The sequence below is a fragment of the Mesoplodon bidens genome, assembly GCF_964165515.1.
Source record: "Mesoplodon bidens genome assembly, chromosome: 2".
In the NCBI taxonomy this organism is placed as follows: domain Eukaryota; kingdom Metazoa; phylum Chordata; class Mammalia; order Artiodactyla; family Ziphiidae; genus Mesoplodon; species Mesoplodon bidens.
The window spans coordinates 182,451,885-182,469,084 of record NC_138177.1 but is presented as its reverse complement, the minus strand read 5'-3'; the positions used below and the strand labels follow the sequence as shown (position 1 = coordinate 182,469,084).

At 58.8% G+C, this 17,200-nt stretch overlaps 2 protein-coding genes across 4 annotated transcripts; both read left to right on the top strand.

The window, feature by feature from the left end:
* The first annotated feature begins 1,434 nt into the window (after positions 1 to 1,434).
* On the top strand, positions 1,435 to 7,353 carry PHF13 (PHD finger protein 13). Its single transcript, XM_081215234.1, has 4 exons — positions 1,435 to 1,834; positions 4,208 to 4,309; positions 5,945 to 6,479; positions 6,929 to 7,353. The coding sequence occupies exons 1-4, from the start codon at positions 1,796 to 1,798 to the stop codon at positions 7,153 to 7,155; spliced, it is 903 nt and encodes a 300-aa protein (XP_081071360.1). The 5' UTR covers positions 1,435 to 1,795; the 3' UTR covers positions 7,156 to 7,353.
* A 3,170-nt stretch (positions 7,354 to 10,523) lies between these two features.
* On the top strand, positions 10,524 to 16,883 carry THAP3 (THAP domain containing 3). 3 transcript variants are annotated; one of them, XM_081223755.1, is made up of 6 exons: positions 10,551 to 10,640; positions 10,983 to 11,048; positions 13,095 to 13,287; positions 15,421 to 15,483; positions 15,802 to 15,906; positions 16,141 to 16,883. In XM_081223755.1, exons 2-6 carry the CDS (start codon positions 11,032 to 11,034, stop codon positions 16,399 to 16,401), a joined length of 639 nt encoding a protein of 212 aa, XP_081079881.1. In that variant the 5' UTR covers positions 10,551 to 10,640; positions 10,983 to 11,031; the 3' UTR covers positions 16,402 to 16,883. The 3 variants fall into 3 exon arrangements, with proteins under 3 accessions (XP_081079880.1, XP_081079881.1, XP_081079879.1); XM_081223754.1 differs by lacking the exon at positions 10,983 to 11,048 and having other exon boundaries at positions 10,524 to 10,640; XM_081223753.1 differs by lacking the exons at positions 10,551 to 10,640; positions 10,983 to 11,048 and having other exon boundaries at positions 11,059 to 13,287.
* The last annotated feature ends 317 nt before the right edge of the window (positions 16,884 to 17,200 follow it).

Genomic DNA, 17,200 nt, shown 5'->3' with positions numbered 1-17,200 from the left:
GAAGATCTTGCAAAAATAATATTTTTTAAAAAGTGGCAACAATCATAAAAGTAAACTACTACTTACTGAGGCAAGTTACACATTTTATAGCTAAGGTGATTGAGGCTTAAAGAAGTATTGCTAAGATAAGTCAGGCTCTTAACCACTAAGTGTTTCCATCAGAATTATCTTAACCACCGAAATAGCAAGAGCCAACCAATGTAGCACTCACTACCTCGGAAAGATTCTCATCTTTTAGGGGTTCTTCCGATCATCGCTCTGATGTAGTATATGCAGATGAGTCACTTTTCTGATTTGAATTTAAAATTTTATGTCACTCCTCTTTAACAGTTTCTTTGTCTTCGAAGCTACCAAATATGTGATTGAATCATTTGCATTTCGTATACAGATTTTTTTCCTTTCAAATGGTTATTAAAAATAATTTAAGTACGTGAGGCCTCCTCATGGTAAGTTTATCAGAGCAGCTAATTTTCAACTAAGTGTTCAGAGTCAATCAACCTTCAACATATAAAGTTGTAAAATACTCTGCGGCGCAGCATTTAAACACTGCCAACTCCTCAATTAAATATCAGTAAACAAAGTCAATGTCAACACCAAATAACTCTATCAGGTTTTCGCCTCACCCACTGTTGTAACCCTGTGAGGAATATAGTCAGGAAACAATTCAAGGCAAAGTGAGAAAACAGGAGTGGTCTCAAGGTCAGGCGAAGAGGGGGGAAAAAAGCGTATTTAAAGCAAACATCTTCTCAAACACCACCAACACTGGTGTAGCTTTTAAAAATGCGGTGGTAACCCGACACCTCGCAGTGTTTCCTACTGGGGAGACTAGGGCGGTCCCACCCCGCTCGGTCTCAGTCCGCCGTCCCGGACCCCCAGGGCAAGGAGGAGCCGGCCAGAAAAGCCACAGCCGCGAAAACAAGTTCGCTCCGCCTGGTCCAGGGCGCGGGGATTCAGCCGTGGGGCGGCTGCGACGTCAGCGCCCAGCGCCCCAGCCTGGGCCGTGGGGACCCCAGCCCCACAAAGGGGCCCAGACCCCAAATCCCAAAGGCGAAAGAGGAGGCGCCAGGCGCCGCCGCCCATCGCTACCAAGGCCATCAGGCCCTCCCCGATTCGCCGGGGCGACCCCTGACCTCCCCCGCCCCCGCGGAGACCGAGGCGCTACCGCTCGCGCCGCCCCTCCCCCATCGCCGAGCCGGCCCGAGCCCCCGCACCTCCCCCGCTCCGGAGGTCTCAGGTCCCGGAGCCACCGCCTCCGTAGACCGGGCAGCCGCCGCAGAGCTCTCTGGGGGTTGGAGTCCTCGAGGGGACCTTTGTGCGCCTCAGCCGCGGAAGGGGGAATACGACTCCCACAATGCCCCGCTCCCGCTCCCGCGCCACGCCCCCTCACCGTTGGTTTCACGTTGCCCCTGACTACATTTCCCGACAGCCCTCGCGGCTCTCCCGCCCTCCCTCCGGAGACACGAGCCGAACTGGGCGTCAGGTCGGGGAGCCGGTCGGGTTCCCGCTCGCCGCCGCTGCCGCCGTCCCCCCCCGCAGCGACTCTCCCGCCTCTCCAGTCGCGCTGGTCGCGGGAGCTGCATCGATAACTCTGCTCGGCTGTGGAGCCGCCAGCCCAAGAGTACAGTGCCCGGGACGCGACACACCGAGCCCCTCATCATCTCCAGTCGTGGCGACCCCTCCCGGGTCCGCCCTCGCCCTACGCGGCCGCCGGAGCCCCCGGCCCCGAGCGGCCCCGCGGCCCGGCGCCCGCAGCTCGGCCCCTGCACTCCCGCTGTCGCCGCCCCCAACCCTGAACATGGACTCCGACTCCTGCGCCGCCGCTTTCCACCCTGAGGTGAGTGAGAGCTGCGCCCCGATAGCCCCTAACCGCCCCCACCCCGATCCTGCGCTCTCGGAGCCGGACCCCCGCCGGCCGAGCGCCGCCCTCCCCTCCCCCAGCTATCCTTCGTCGCCCCCCGGGTGCCCAACCCCGCCCCCCACTCGGGCCCGCGCCCGGTCTTCCCCGCCCGCCCTCTCCTCGGTGTCCCTTCCGCGGGTGTCCGCGTCCTCCCGGCGCCGCTTCCCCCAGGTTGCCACGACCACCCCTCCCCGGCCTCGCGTAGTCCGGGGACCTGTCTGCGCCCCCGGCCCCTCCCCGCCGGCCTGGCTTACCCTTTCCTCGCCCCCGGGGACTCAGTCCGAGCTGCCTCCGCCCCACGCTTCCGCTTCTCGGAGGAATCCCCCACCCCCTCCCGGAGGGGCTTGCGGCCCCCTCGGACGGGTACTCCGTTCCGCGCGCCCCCGCCTTCTCCCCTAATCCCCCGGGCCGGGTGGCCCGCGTCCCGCCCCCTAATTCCCGCTCGGCCCCCGCCCCCTCCGGCTGGGGTGGCGGAGGCTCGTCCTTCAGGGTCCCCACCCCCGCGGGGGCCGGAGCCTTGCTCCCACCCCGGGCACGCTCGAGTCCCCCTCCGGGGCCCCCTCCCCCGAGCTCGACTTGCCCCGCCCCGGCTCCCCCTCCTTCCGGCGATCGGCCCTCGGTTCTCCCGTCCGACCCCCGCCCCGCCGCTGTCCCCTCCCCCTCCCGAGGCCCGCCGAGGCCGGGGTGCGGGTCTGGCCGCGGGCGGGTGGGGGAGGGGAGGCGGCGCCGGTTGGGCTCGTCCGCTGCGCTGCCGCCTCGGGGGCTCGCGGGGCCTGCCAGTACCGGAGCCCGAATCGTGCCCGGCTACTCGCGCCCCCTCCCCCGCGGGATGGGCCCCGCACCTTCCGGGGCCGAGTGTCGGCGGGGGGCGGCTTCCGCGGGAGGGCGGGGAGGGGGCCGCACCGCCATCTGCTTTTCCTACAGGCGGCGGGGCCAGGGCGGCGGGCGCGGTAGGGGCGGCGCGGCTTCCCCGCCCCGGGCCCGAGGCCCCCGCCGCCTTCCACTCTGCGTCCGTCCCGGCTGCTGACCCACTTCTGCACGTTCCCCGCCGAAATAAAACTTCTCCCCTAGAGTTTGAGGGCCGCGGCCCTCCCACCCGGCCGGAGGGAGGGCGGTCAATTCTTGCCGGGGAGGGGGCAGGCTCTCCCCCGTGCAGGAAGGGCTGGGCACCGCGCGGACTCCGGCGCTCCGCTGACCTGCGCGGCCCTCGGGGTCCGGGCGGCCGAGGGGTGGGGTCAGAGGTGGTTTGCTAGCACCGAGTTGAGAAAATCAAAAGAAGTGTAGCCCTTGGAAGGAGACCTGCGGGTGGCAGGCATGGGCCGCGCAGTTTTCCGGGCGCGCTGGGCTGGGGCGGGCCCAGGAGCCCACCGCCTCATTTCCTCCCCCACTTTCACTCTACCGTGGAGCGAGCCCTTAGGCTCTGGAGGTGTTAAGCCGAGCTCCTAAGGATGGGCTTGGGGTGGGTGATGAAATGCTTGCAGAAAATCTAAGTGCGCTAGTCGAATGAACCGAAGTGAAACACAGTTGCTTTGCTTAGGAGCAAATAAGAGCTTTTTCTCCTGGAGCTCCTCTCTTCCTCTGGAGGAAATCTTGTCGAGGGCGTTTCTTGATTGAATGGGGATGGGACACACAAGCCAAAACTTCTAGTATTTCATCTTTAGCGTGCAAATGGTAGTAGCAGGAGTTTCTGGTTTATCCTCTGAGTTGGGGAATATTTATTTGGGTGCCTTGCCCCCGAATGTTGGAGCAGTGGAGGGACCCGCCGGGCAAGTGTCTCCTCTGGAGGAGAGAGCCGGGTAGGAGGAGGGGGTCCTCACGCAGCCCTGGCTGGGGAGGGGTCAGGCGAGATTCTGGTCCAGGGTCCCAGGTCTGAGTTCTGAATGTTAAGGAGTAGTTGACTTTTGAAGTCACTTAAAAGACTTTAGTTACAGCTGCAGCAGGAGCTTATTTTCAAAGTGGAAAACTTGTGGCAAAAAAGGCTCTTGATAGGCCTGTAGAAACTAACAGATAATGTAAAAAAAAAAAAAAAAGCCACGACTGCTAAGAAATAGACTTTTGTGCAAGCTTTTATCTCCTAACCAGTTTCCCAGTATTCTTGGCATAACATCATAATACCCCCTCTTTCAACTTCTGAAAACAGTGTTCTTTCTTGACCCAAACTTCCCTTATCTTGTTCTAGAGTGTTTGTAAATCTGGAGTGTGTTTGTGACTGGCAGCTCCTAAAAGCCTCAGCTTGCCTAGTTTTGTTTCTGCGACCCCACCTGTACGTGTCTGCTTTCAAACGCCCTCCCTTTCCTCGCTTGTTAACAGGAATACTCCCCCAGTTCCAAGAGGCACAGGACCGTGGAGGATTTCAACAAGTTCTGCACCTTTGTCTTGGCCTACGCAGGCTACATCCCTTATCCGAAGGAGGTAATTTTCAGCACTTTTGACTTCTTGCCGGCAGCAAAACCAGAGTGTTTGACAAGGTGGTGGCTCTGGAAGGGGTTCCCTGGGACGACTTGAGTCAATAGTCGGGCAGAAATCTATCTTACAAAGTTGGACCAGCCTGGGAAGTGGTGCAGGCTTGTCTTGAAGTAGTTTGATAAACTTTCAAAGTTTGGGGCCTCCCTGGTGGCGCAGTGGTTGAGAGTCCGCCTGCCGATGCAGGGGACACGGGTTCGTGCCCTGGTCCGGGAAGATCCCACATGCCGCGGAGCGGCTGGGCCCGTGAGCCATGGCCACTGAGCCTGCGCATCCGGAGCCTGTGCTCCGCAGCGGGAGAGGCCACAAGAGTGAGAGGCCCACGTACCGCAAAGAAAAACATAAAAAAAAAAAACCTTTCAAAGTTTGCTTACAAATAATGTTTTTGATATCTGCCTGCTCTTAGTGGCCAGTACTTATAAGGGGCTTTCTATGGCCCGGCGCTCGTTTTTGACCGTTATAGTGATACGCGGTACGAGCTATTATTTATCTCCATTTTATTTTTTTTGTTGTTTGCTTACTTTGGCTGCACTGCGCTGTGTGGCTTGCGGGATCATAGTTCCCCCGACCCGGGATCAAACCCGGGCCCCGGCAATGAAAGTGCTGAGTCCTAACCACTGGACCGCCAGGGAATTCCCTGTTTATCTCCATTTTAAAGATGAGGACACTGGGGCACAGAGAGGGAACTCCTTATCCTGGGTCACAGGCTAATCGGTGGTGGAGCCTGGGGTGCACGCTGATCAGATGGTCAGGCCCAGTCCACCCTGCCCTGCCTGGTGGGTGGCCTCCCTGTTGCTATGCACACCACATTGCAGAATCTTCAGGGACTCGTGGCCAAAATCCCATGTAAATGAAGGCATTTTTCTTTTCTTGCTGAGAAATGGGCGGAACTGTGGACCAGCACTGCCATGGTGCTCAGACTTCAGGGGCTTTGTTCATATTATGTAAGGCTACAGAGAAAGGAATCCAGTATTTCTAGGAGGCCAAACCCAGCACTGGCTTATTGTTTCTGCCACCAGCTAGGTGCGTCGTGCCATGCAGAACGTTGCCACTATTGGCAAATAAAAGTGCTTGACTGATCTGAAGGAACCATAGAGTTGAACTCACTGCTTTGGGGCAGTAATTACCTACTTTGACTTCGCAATATTTTGAGACGTCAGAAAATCCTCACAATTATTTTATATTCACTTAATTAAAAGAGTACATCCTTTGGGAGGACAAATTGAGGGGAGATTGTACAATCAGGAAAGGTAACAGTATGAGGGCGTCTTCAGCACTCCTTTCACAGATACGTATTGAGTATCAACTAAGTTCCTGACTCGGGCAGGGGGGAGGGTTCAGTAAGGGCTGGAGGGTCCCCCTTGTGGGTTCATGTTCTATCTGGAAGGTCACACTAAAGAACTAATGACACTGTTCCTAAAGAATAATGCTGGTGAGAGCTGGGAAGCTCCAGCTTGTGCATTTCCCACGTTTGCAGGCCTGACCTGGCCGGGGGCCCTGGGGAGCTCTGCTCTGGGCCAGCTCTTGGTGCTGGGGGCTGTTTGGGATAATCGGAAGCCGCCACCTTTGTCTCTGTCCTTTCAGGAACTCCCTTTGAGGAGCAGCCCCAGCCCCGCCAATAGCACCGCTGGTACCATTGACAGTGATGGCTGGGAGGCTGGTTTCAGCGACATCTCGTCCACCGTGCCCTTGCCAGTCTCTGACCGCTGCTTTGGCCACCTGCAGCCCACCCTCCTGCAGCGAGCCAAGCCCAGTAATTTCCTGCTGGACAGAAAGAAGACCGACAAGCTGAAGAAGAAGAAGAAGAGGAAGCGAAGAGACAGTGATGTGCCCGGGAAGGAGGGCTACATGGGGGGCTTGCTGCAGCTGGAAGCCGCCGACCCATATGCAGAGACCCCCACGAGCCCCAGCCTGCAGGACGTCCCCCAGGCCCCCGGCGACCCTTGCTCGGGCTGGGACTCCGACACTCCATCCAGTGGATCTTGTGCCATGGTGTCACCGGATCAGGTCAAAGAGATAAAAACTGAAGGCAAACGGACTATCGTCCGGCAGGGCAAGCAGGTGGTATTCCGGGACGAGGACAGCACCGGCAACGACGAGGACATCATGGTGGATTCAGGTGAGTGGCCCTGACGGGCGGCGCGCCACGGGCGGCTGGTCAACGAGGGCGTGGTAGGAGGGGTCTTGGCGCGGTCCGTTCCTTGGAGTGTGACAGTGGAGTGTGCCCTACCACCTTCGGGGGAAAAGGTGCAAGAAAGTGGATGCTGAGATGTTTAGGAAGGGCTGATCGCAGCTGAGGACAGCTGAGATTCCAGAACATACCTCGAAATGTAAAAATAACGCAGCTCGTAACTAAACACCTCGCAGATAATTCCTGGTGCCACATGTTTCTGTGCCCTTTTTGTGCATTTGCTGCATTTTCAGAGAGAGAAGTATCGCCCTTAAGTGAAACTTGAAATCGGTTTCACCGCAGCTCGGCTGCTCTGTCCTGTTGGAGAGCGGCTTTCCCCGATGGAGAGGGGTTGCGAGAAGTTTTCTCCCTCCTCTTATGTGGTTCTCTCCTTTCAGACGACGACTCCTGGGACCTCGTCACCTGCTTCTGCATGAAGCCATTTGCTGGCCGCCCCATGATAGAGTGTAATGAGTGCCATACCTGGATTCACCTGTCCTGTGCGAAAATCCGGAAGTCCAACGTTCCGGAAGTGTTTGTCTGCCAAAAGTGCCGGGACTCCAAGTTTGACATCCGCCGCTCCAACCGGTCCCGAATGGGCTCCCGGAAGCTGTTTCTGGACTGACTGCTGGAGAGCAAAGAGACTGGGGGCGAGGAATAGGAGGGGACGATGGGCCTTCTGGCCCTGGTCTTAGTTGAGCACAGAACTCTCAGCTCTGGTGCGGGCAGACCCCTGCCATTCAGGTGCCTAAGCGAAAGGACCAGCTGTCCAAGGTATAAACTGTATATAACCAGTGACTGAATAAAATCCTCGTTGGCCAAAGCTGCTGCTAGAGCTGTGTTCTCTGCAATGGAGGTGGACTACACACCCAAGCGCAGTGGGGTTGGTCCAGCTGAAGATGAGGGTACGTGGTAGTTGTGAATTCTTACTCTCATTGTTAACAAACTCCCGCCGATTGGAACAAGTGCTAGCTGTTACTCCTGCTTCCGCTGTGTTGGCGAGAGGAGATGTTCAGTTTCCCCGGCCTGTTTATGAACAGCCATACATGTAAGCTTCTTCTCGAGTGTAAGTCTTTTACCATAGGTGTCTGTACAGCAACCATCAAAGCTGCCCCTCCCTTAGTGGTCTGCCCTCTCCCCTGCCTTGGGGGCTGCCCGCTGGAGTCCTCTGGTCTCACCCTGAGAGGAGCCTGGGGGTGGGCCAGCTAGTGACCCCCAGGTTTCCTTCTGTTTGTTAAAAGGGACAGTATGCAGCTGCTTCTCTGTGGAAAGGGGGGGGTCGGTTCGGGGGGCGGTCAAGGTGGCCCGTGTTCGTAACTCAGTTTCCTGTTTTGCACGATGTAAAAAAAAACCTGTCTTTTTGCACGAAATAGCCAAAAGTATTGGCATACTTCTGCCTGGGTCCCCTTTCTCTCCAGTTGGCTTCTGAGGGCCTTGGGGGTGCCCAGCAAGCTGTTTTCAAGCGAGAGGGCACTCGGATTCTCTCCTTGTCTCTCTCCCTCCCTTTTTTCTAGTAGCAGCATTAAAGGTTAGGCAGTCATTGGGGAACCGTGTTCCTCTGCGTAGCGGCGTAAGGGAAAACTGGGAGGAAGGCCTCTTCCATGGGTTATCCTTAGTATGCCCCTCATGCAGGCTGGCCTGCTGGTTCCATGGGGCAAGGTTAGGACTTCTGAACCCTTTCTTTCGGTTTGAAGTGGTGAGTGAGTGATATGGTAACATCGGTCTCCAGGAATGTACCACTGAACTGTGCAGAGTTCCTTAGGTCTAAACTAGGACCCTGGACTGGGGAGACCCCTGTGCAGGCCAGCTCTGGAGAAGCCTGGGAGTTTGGAGCCCCTGCAGGCCTTTGCTTGAGGGCAGTGTGGCCCGGGACACTGGTGGTTCTGGGGCTCGAGGGAGAGGGAGGGCTTCAGCTTTCTCTGAAATTGACATTGCTGTTTAGCAGTTCAAATACTCGTTCTCAAAAATGTTTTTTTGGTAAATCGATGGGTGTGTTTTCATAAATATTGTTTCGTATAAAGCGTGAAAAGGGAAGGATGCCCAAGTCAGTCGTATTTATTTACATCTAGATGGACTCTCAAAAAAGGAAGTAGAAAAAAAAAGAAAAAAAAAATGATGGACCCTCAGCCTCTCTGCTGGGGGCTTCTCCACGTGGTCCCCTTGTGCAGGGCCACCAGGTGAACTTGGTCCACATTCTCTCACTGAAGCACCTGGGGGGTTGAACTGTAACTGGCTAATCAGAGCCTATATTTTGTCCTAGTATCTTTCATGGTTGACCAGCTAACTGCCTTTTTGTTTTATTTTTAATTCTGTTGCTTCTATTAACACAAAAATAGAGATAGTTTCTGAAACCCATGTTATTGTGAAGATCCCCAAGGGAGAAGTTCTGCTGTAGAGAAAAATAGTAAGAAGGTGGCTTAGAAACAACCTTCTCCTCAGACAACTGTCTGGCTCTGACTAGGGCAAACGTCCAGGAAAAGCTGGAGAGGAATTTGCCAAACATCTGCCCCATGACATTGCCTGTCCCATGTCTTCACCATGAGAGTAGCCAAAGTTTCGAAGTGTTTCTCTCTTTAAAGAAAAAAACAAAACTCCGCAAAGTTTTGAAAGTGTGTTTAAGAATAGGTGTGATTTTAGAGTGGAACTGCCAGCCCTGGCAATTGCCATATTGCTCTTAGAAGATTCAATTCCTGGTGACGCCTCTGGAAGGCATCTGATATTCATCTCCATTTCTGTTCCTTCATTTCCTTTTTGTTCTTTTGACAGGTTTACCCCTGTGGCGGGTGTCTAAGAAGTCAAGACACCTTGGGTTTTTCTGTTAGATTGAGCTGGGCAACTGCAATCAGCTTTATGCAAATTAGATACGGCCCATCTAGGGGCTCCTGGTTGGAGGCTAACGGAGTAGGGGGAGGGAAAGTTGTCACCCCAAAAGTAGTCCCCTCCCGTGGGCTTTGGCCAGGCCAGACACTTAACATCGTTTACATGGTTCTGCGTAATTATAAAGCTTATGTGTATAAAGCGAAGCTGTTTCTGTGAAACTGTATATTTTGTAAATAAATATATTGCTACTTTGAGGTTCATGTCTAGCTTCAGGTGTTCCTGTTGAAAGACTGTTCATCACCACCCCCAAACCATGATTAGTGAAGTGAAGACTTGGGAAGTCAGAGTCTGAGTTTGGTTTAGCAGGATGGAAAATGCTCACAGCCCTTAATACACTTTTCTAGTAAATTCTCCAGAAACAAACCGCAGTAGGAATGACAGGAATAGCTTTCACAGTTTCTTCATCCCATTGTGCATTAGCTTAAACCCCAGTGAGCGGTTACCCTGCATTGTAAAAGCTGCAGCCTCCTCAGGTTCTGCAAGCGGGATTAGCATATCCCCCGCACCCCGCCCCGGGTGTTCCTTCTGCCCTTTACATTTGGGGGTCCCAAGTGGCTGAGCCTGTTCTGTCAATCAGCTGTGTCTGCCTAACTAATCTGGTACCAGCTAGTGGTCAGCTAGTACTTCCTCCTGTGACGTTGGAGCTGCCAAAATGTGTGAATCAACACCTCTTAAAATCTTGAAAATACTGGCCTAAGTGGGTGGCGAGCCTTGTCCAAGACTGGGGGTGGGTGTGAGGCTCCAAGGCAAGGAGGTGAAGGTGATGGGCTTCAGCGAACTGGGGTGAAACCTTTACCGGCCAGCCCAGTTGGGGGTGTTGGGCCTGAGTCGGGCCCAGAAGTACCCCTTGACGCGGGTCGCGGGCACTGCGCGAGATGCTGGCCGCGGAGCAGAGCCCGGTTCGCCTTCACTCGCCAGCCTCCTTGCTGGCTCCGCCCTCCCCGCCCCGCCCCTCCCGCAGGCCCCTCCTCTCCTACTGGCCACGCCCCGTTCGAGGCGCTGCCGCGCCCGGCAGGCCCCGCCCCAACCGCTCGCTCCACCTCCACTGGCCAGTCCCGCCCCGTCCTATGACCCCGCCCCTCCTGGTGTCCCTGCCCCTCCCTCAGGCCACGCCGCCGCCATCTTTGTTAGGGGCAGCCGGGCCTGGTGTCTGGAGATGCCGAAGTCGTGCGCGGCCCGGCAGTGCTGCAACCGCTACAGCAACCGCAGGAAGCAGCTCACCTTCCACCGGTGAGGGGCGGGGGCCCGCCTCGCGCGGGCCAGCGGCCGCGGCCCCCGCCGGAGCCCCAGGCCTGGCGCGCGGGGGGTGGGGACACCGGGGCCGCTGCCCGGTCCCTGGGAGGCCCGAGGGCGTGCGGCCAAGCCCTTCGCGGAGGGGCGGCGGCTCGGGGACCGGCGAGGTCCCAGCCCGGGAAGCCCGGCGCCGCCTCGGCCGCCTGGGCGCGCGGGGAGACGGTCGGAGAGGCTGAGTAACCTGCCCTCCGGCGCACAGCCTCCCGCCGGTCCGGGGACTGTATCTCGTTACTTGATGTGCGTCCCCTCCGCGGCCCGGGGACTGTATCTCGTTCTCAGATGCTGCCCGGAACGTAGTAGGTGTTCAGTATTTGCTGCGTGGTGAGCGATGCTGACGTCTCTCAGGTGTGCGGTGCTCACATCTCCGGGCCTCATGCCGGGAAGGAAGGGTGGGGAGGAGGAATGAGAACGTTCCAGCGGGTGGGCGCGCGGGACCGGGACCTCGGGCTCTGCGGGAGCCCCGGGAGGACGGCGGAGCTTTTGGAGTCAGTCCCTGCGCGCCCGGCGCGCCCCGCATGCCGGACCGGCCGAGTGAACGGCCGCCTGCCCATCGGTCGAGTGTCGCACGCTTTCTTTTAGGTTCCAGCCACGGCGCCCTCCTCTGCCCTGTTCAGAGCGGGACTCCAAAGGGCTGCCGCTCTCCTGTCTCCACTTCCTCTCCTCCTATTATCGTTTTCTTTTTCGAAGTGAATGTGTCTCTTGAGACGTAACACACAGACGGAAAAGTGCACAAATCATGAGCACACAGCCCAACCAGTTTAACAAAGTGAACAGCCCGTGTGACTGCCGTGAATTTAGAACATCACAGCCCCCAGGAGCCCCCGACCGCTCCCCCTTCCAGCCCCTCATCCTCCCAGTGCCCAAGGGTAAGGCGGACTGCTTTGGCCTGTCTGGAACCTCACTGAATGGAATCACAGGCTGTACTTTTTTCTGTGCTTTGCTTACATTGTGCCTGTGAGCCCTCCGTGTTGCTGGCAGCAGCAGTGCACCCTTTTCATTGCTGCATAGTGTTTTAGGAAGGTGTTTACCAGAATTGACTTGTTCTACAGTTGAAGGGCATTTGGGTGCCTCTCTTCTTTGGCCATTACGGGCACATGGCTCTGGGCATTGTTGCTGGGTCTTGCCTTCCAGCACCTGTATCCATAGGTGTCAGTCGGGTGTGTACCTGGGGGTGGCGTTGCCTCTGGTTTTCTCCCGTTCCAGTCAGACTGTCACCCCTACCACTCCCACAAATGAGCTCTGTCATGTTCCCAGTGGCCCTTATGATGCCACGCGCAGTGGTGCATCCTCATCTGAATTGATCTCTCTGTAGCCTGTGACACAACTGACTGCTGACGCCTTGAGACCCCCTCCCACCTGGCCTCTAGGACACCTCTTGGCCTCTTTCTTTGTCACAGTGTCCCTTCTGAGTCCCCTTGGCTGGATCCTGCTCACTTCCAACACCAGACAGACGCTGGAGCACTTCAGGGCTTGGGCCATGCCACTGCCTTGTCCCTGTCCATGCTCGCTCCCCAGGGTGCCCGTCTCACTCAGGCTCATGGTTCTGCCACCCTTACCTGGGAACGGGCCCACAGTGACACCTCCAGACACGCATGTCCAGCTGCCACTCGTTCAGCTCTCGGACATGTAAAAGGGACCTCAAATTTAACATCTGACATCGAAAACCAAACTGCTGACCCCCCAGGGCTGCCCCTCGCACTCCCCCGCAGTCTTAGTACGTGAAACTCCCTCCTCCTCTGCTGCACGGCCCACAGGCAAACCTTCCTGCCTGGTTTTCACAGTACATCCCAGATCTGCCCGCTCGTCACCCCCACCTGCTGACACCCTGATCCCAGCCACCTGGGGCCCTCCTACAACAGCCAGGGCGGACTCACCTGCCACCCTCTGCCGGCCTCTGGGAAAGCCCTCCTGCCCGAGGCGCGGCCCGCGACCCCCTCGCGCCTGCCGGGCCTTCGCGCTTGCTCTTCCTCCCGATGTCACCTCTCCGGTGGCCTTCCCCACCTCCTACTCTTGCTTCCTGCACAGTCTGTGTCTGTTTGGTGGACCGGCTGTCTCCCTGTTCTAGAATGTAGGCTCCGTGAGGGCGGGGCTGTCTCTCCCACTCCTGCTTCCCCAGCACCGGCGCCGGCAGGGAGGCCCACCTGGCGGCCTACCTGGCAGATGTGGCTCGGGGAGCAGCTTGCTTGGGCTCTTCGGCCACGTTCACGGTCCCAGGATGCTGCCGACAGCCACGACGGAAGCTAAGTAGATGTGGTTTAACAGGACGAGGCTACTGAATTTTCCAGGCTGTCCAGTAAAATGCCGCGTGGGGATGCGAAGGGCCCCTGGGACCCTGAAGTGCTGCTGCGCTCAGTGCGGCGAATCCTTCGCGCCTCCTCTCTCTGCCCCCAGGTTCCCGTTCAGCCGCCCGGAGCTGCTGAAGGAATGGGTGCTGAACATCGGCCGGGGCGACTTCGAGCCCAAGCAGCACACGGTCATCTGCTCCGAGCACTTCCGGCCTGAGTGCTTCAGCGCCTTTGGGAACCGCAAGAACCTGAAGCACAACGCGGTGCCCACGGTGTTCGCCTTCCAGGGCCCCCCCCAGGTGCGCGCGGCCGCGGGGCCCCGGCGGCGGGTTGGGCGCAGGGCGCATGTGGCGTTGGCGGGGACGGCAGAGGCCGAGGGCTGCAGCCAGGGCAGCGCTGGCGGGCGTCGGCGTCCGGAGCCCAGCAGACCCTGCCCTGCGCTTTAGGGAATTCGCAATTTAAAGCTGCTTTAAAAATAAGTCACGCTTCACGACAGATGCCGTGGAAGCAGCTGACGGGCGAGGGTGCCGAGAGCTCGGTCCTTCCTGTGTTTCACTTTGGCCTCACGTGGGCTCGAGGGCGGTGAAGACCTTCCCGGCCGCGCCACACTCAGACCTCGTCCGCCTCTTGCTCGTTGCCAGCCCGGGCTTGGGGGCCTGTGGCCGAGGATCCCCGTTAAGGTCCTCCTGTGGCTGCTCCACGCCGGCTCAGAGCCCTGTCCGGGGCACGGGAGGACGATGCAGGCGGAGCGCTGGTGGGGACAGGGACAGCGGGGCAGAGGCTTGGCGGTGGCGGGGGTTTGGGCGCACTCAGCTGCAGCAGCAGCTCAGGCTGGTTGGAGGGCGCCGGGGCCAGTTGGTGACGGGCTTGGACAGGTGGTAGGTTTTTGGGCGAGGCCCGTGGGCAGGGACATGGCTTTGGAAGGTCCCTCTAGCTGGCAGCTGGTTCGGAGTTCACTGTGGCATCGCAGGTGAGGGCAGTCACAACGGCCCGAGCCAAAGGTGGGTGCTGCGATGAGAGGGGGATGGAGCGGGCCGACTCTGCAGCCCTGCTGGGCTGAGAGGGAGGTGGTCCAGGAGAGCAGGGCTCCGGGCCCCCGGGGACCGGGGGTCCCAGTTTCCCTGAGGAAACGGTCCTGTGCACGTTGAGTTCGGCTTCCCGATGGGACGCCAAGGAGGACGTGTCTGGTGGGGCAGGATGTGCGGGTTTGGCTCGGGAGGGCTTACGGCAGGACAGTTGGAGCTCGAAGCCCTGAGGGGATCATAGCGAATCATAGTAGATCCTTGCCGTGCACCCAGTCTCAGAGGGAGGGCCCGAGCGGGGCGCCAGGCGCCTGTGCTGGTTTGTTTTTATTGGGAACGAGAGGGAGGGAGCTGATGGGAACCCTGAGTTCCAGGGTGCAGGGAGGGCAGGCGGCCGTTTGCCACTTGCCAGCAACCACGTCCGGAGCGCCCTGCCCTCCATCTTCCCTTTGCCCGGTCTCTCGGCCTCCCCCTCCCCAAGTCCAGGCTCCCAGTGCCTGTAGGAGCCCCTGCTGCCATCTGTCCTTCCTGTCCTGCCCCGCGCTCTCTCTGGCACCTGTGAGCGAGCACCTGCCCCAGTGGAGGCTCCGTGCGGGCCGGGCTCTGCTCTGCTGCTTTTATTGCCAACGTCCAGAACGTTGCCTGGCACCAAGTAGGTGCTTAATGCAGGAGTTTTTGTTTTTTTCTCTTAAACCTGGAAGGCCTTTCATTTTACATACACATTTCACTGTGGTAAGAACACTTAACGTGAGATCTGTTCTCTCAACACACTTCTAAGTGCACAGCACGGTGCACTGCAGTATCGTTGACTGCAGGCACAGATGTCCTACCACGGGGCTCATTTTGCTGACCTGAAACTTACGTCCGCTGGTTAGGAACACCGCACCCCATCCCGTTCCGTCAGTGTGGTTACTGTCACGCATCTGTGGTAGACTGCTTGCCCTGAAGTCAGCGCTTACAGGTTAACAGCTCGGGGGGCGTCGGTGGCCCTGCTCCTTGGCGCTCCGGTGCCTGCGGGTGGGGAGAGTTGTTTCTGGCACCCGCGGCCCCAGCTCAGCTCTGACGAGGTCTGGGGGCTGCAGGCTCTGAGCTGGATGTTTCCCACTACGCGGCTGCCACTCTGAGTCACCTACTGTGCGCCTTGAAGAGTGCCAGGCCCTGGGGCAACACGTACAGACAGGTCCCTGGCTTCACCGGGCCTCTGACCCGAGATTGGGAACATCCTCAGAGAAGGAAGGGAGCCGGGGATGGTGAGAGGAGAGCTGGGCTGGGTTCAGGGCGCAGTTTACTTGAGCCTCAGCCGGCGGAGCGAGAGGGCAAAGACGCACGAGGCCTGGCGCGGGCTCTTGGGGCGCGGACCTCCTGCCTGTACCCCGGGGCCCATCTGCAGCAGCTCCGTGTCTCTTGCAGCTGGTGAGGGAGAACACAGACCCTGCCGGCCCGAGTGGAGATGCTGCCTCTGAGAAGGGAGAGGTGAGTCTGCCCTGATGGTCACCGAGCGCTAGGCTGGCCTGCTGGGTTTGGATGCTCTCGTTTCCTAGAAAAGGAAAGCCAAACCCTCCCGTGCCGCCTTCTTCCTGTTTAATATCAAGCAGTGGCAGCTGGTCACGTCTGGCTTCTGCTCCATGTCTAAGGGTCTGACCCCAGGCCGTGAAAGAGGCTGGCTGTTCTGCAGGCGCCCCGGCTGCCCCTGGGTGGTGTGTGGGGACCACTGGCGGGACAGACAAGTAGCAGCTGGGGAGGATCCGCTTCTGTGCCAGTCAGTGGCCTCCTCTGCCCTGTCGTTCCCAGGTCCTCCCTGAGACGGGGGCCGGGGAGGGTGGCCCAGGGAGGAAGGTGGACACGACGCTAGAAGTGCCACAGCTGCTCCCGGACGCTGGAGGCCCCGGAGCACAGGTGAGGCCGGGCCAGGTGCGAAGGCAGTGCGTGGCTGGTCTCAGCTCGAGGGGATTTGCTTCAAACAGAAGGAAGAAAACGTGCCTGAACCAGAGCGCCACAATGTGTAGCCTGGATTCAGACCTCACCCGTGAACTTAGCTGCGACTGGGCAGCTCTGGGCTTCGGGAGGGCTTGGGGAAGTGCGTCCTGCCGCCCTGGCCGCTGCCTGTCTCTCACTGACCTCTGTCCTCAGGTCCCGCCACACAGACCGGAAGCCACTGGGGTCCCTGGTCAGCCGGCCAGCCCCACACAGCCGTCCGATCACAGCTACGCCCTTTTGGACTTAGACGCTCTGAAAAAAAAACTCTTCCTGACGCTAAAGGAAAATGAAAAGCTCCGCAGGCGCCTGAAGGCCCAGAGGCTGGTGATGAAGAAGATGTCCAGTCGCCTGCGTGCCTGTGGCGCGGGGCAGCCGGGACTCCAGGCCAGGCTGTGGCCGGGGCAGCAGAGCTGAGCCCGCCAGCTGGGCCTTCTCCGCCGAGCTGCCGCCGGGAGGAGGGGCAGTGGTCTCGGGGCTCTGGCCGTGGGCGGACCTTTCAGTCCTGCCCTGACATTCGGCTGGCACCACCGCCACCTCCACCTCGTGTGAAGTGTAGTGGCCTCAGGCTGGGAGGGGCGGGGCCGTGAGCACTACACCGGGGTTCTCCCTCCAGCACGAGCTGGGCGAGCATCCTTGGAACCACAGCCTGAGGAGCCATCCTGGGCCAGTGTGGCTGACCCTCCCCAAGGGGGAGGAAACGCGTTTCCTCGAGGGGTAGCTGGGCCCAGGGGGGCCGTAGGGCGCTGGCACTCCCCAAGGCAGCGAGTGGCCCCGTCGCCTGGACGGCCGGCTCTCTCTAAGTGGCTGAGGCTGGCTTCTGTCCTAGCAGCACCCCCCTGCCCGGCCGGGTGTGAGTGAGCAACATAATAAAGTGTCTTCCTACACCGCGCTGCGCGTTTCCTCCTTTATTTACAAACAAGGGAGCGCTGGTTTGAGGTTCCCTCTCCTGCCGTGCCCGGCTGCTTCTGAGACTGCCTGCCTGCTTCCTGTTGAAGAGCCAGCAGAGCATGACCACCTTTGACCACCAAAAAAAGGTGCCTTTAGTGAAAGAAAACGGGAATCCTAGCCTGTGTCATCTCCTAACTTGGACTCTGTTTCTCAGGCAAATGTGTGACACAGAAAACCGATCCGCAGCTTCAAGTTCAGCCCCGTGGTTCAAACCGTGGTCTGAACCGTCGGCATAAAGGGTGCAACGAGGCCTGTGCGGAGGGGG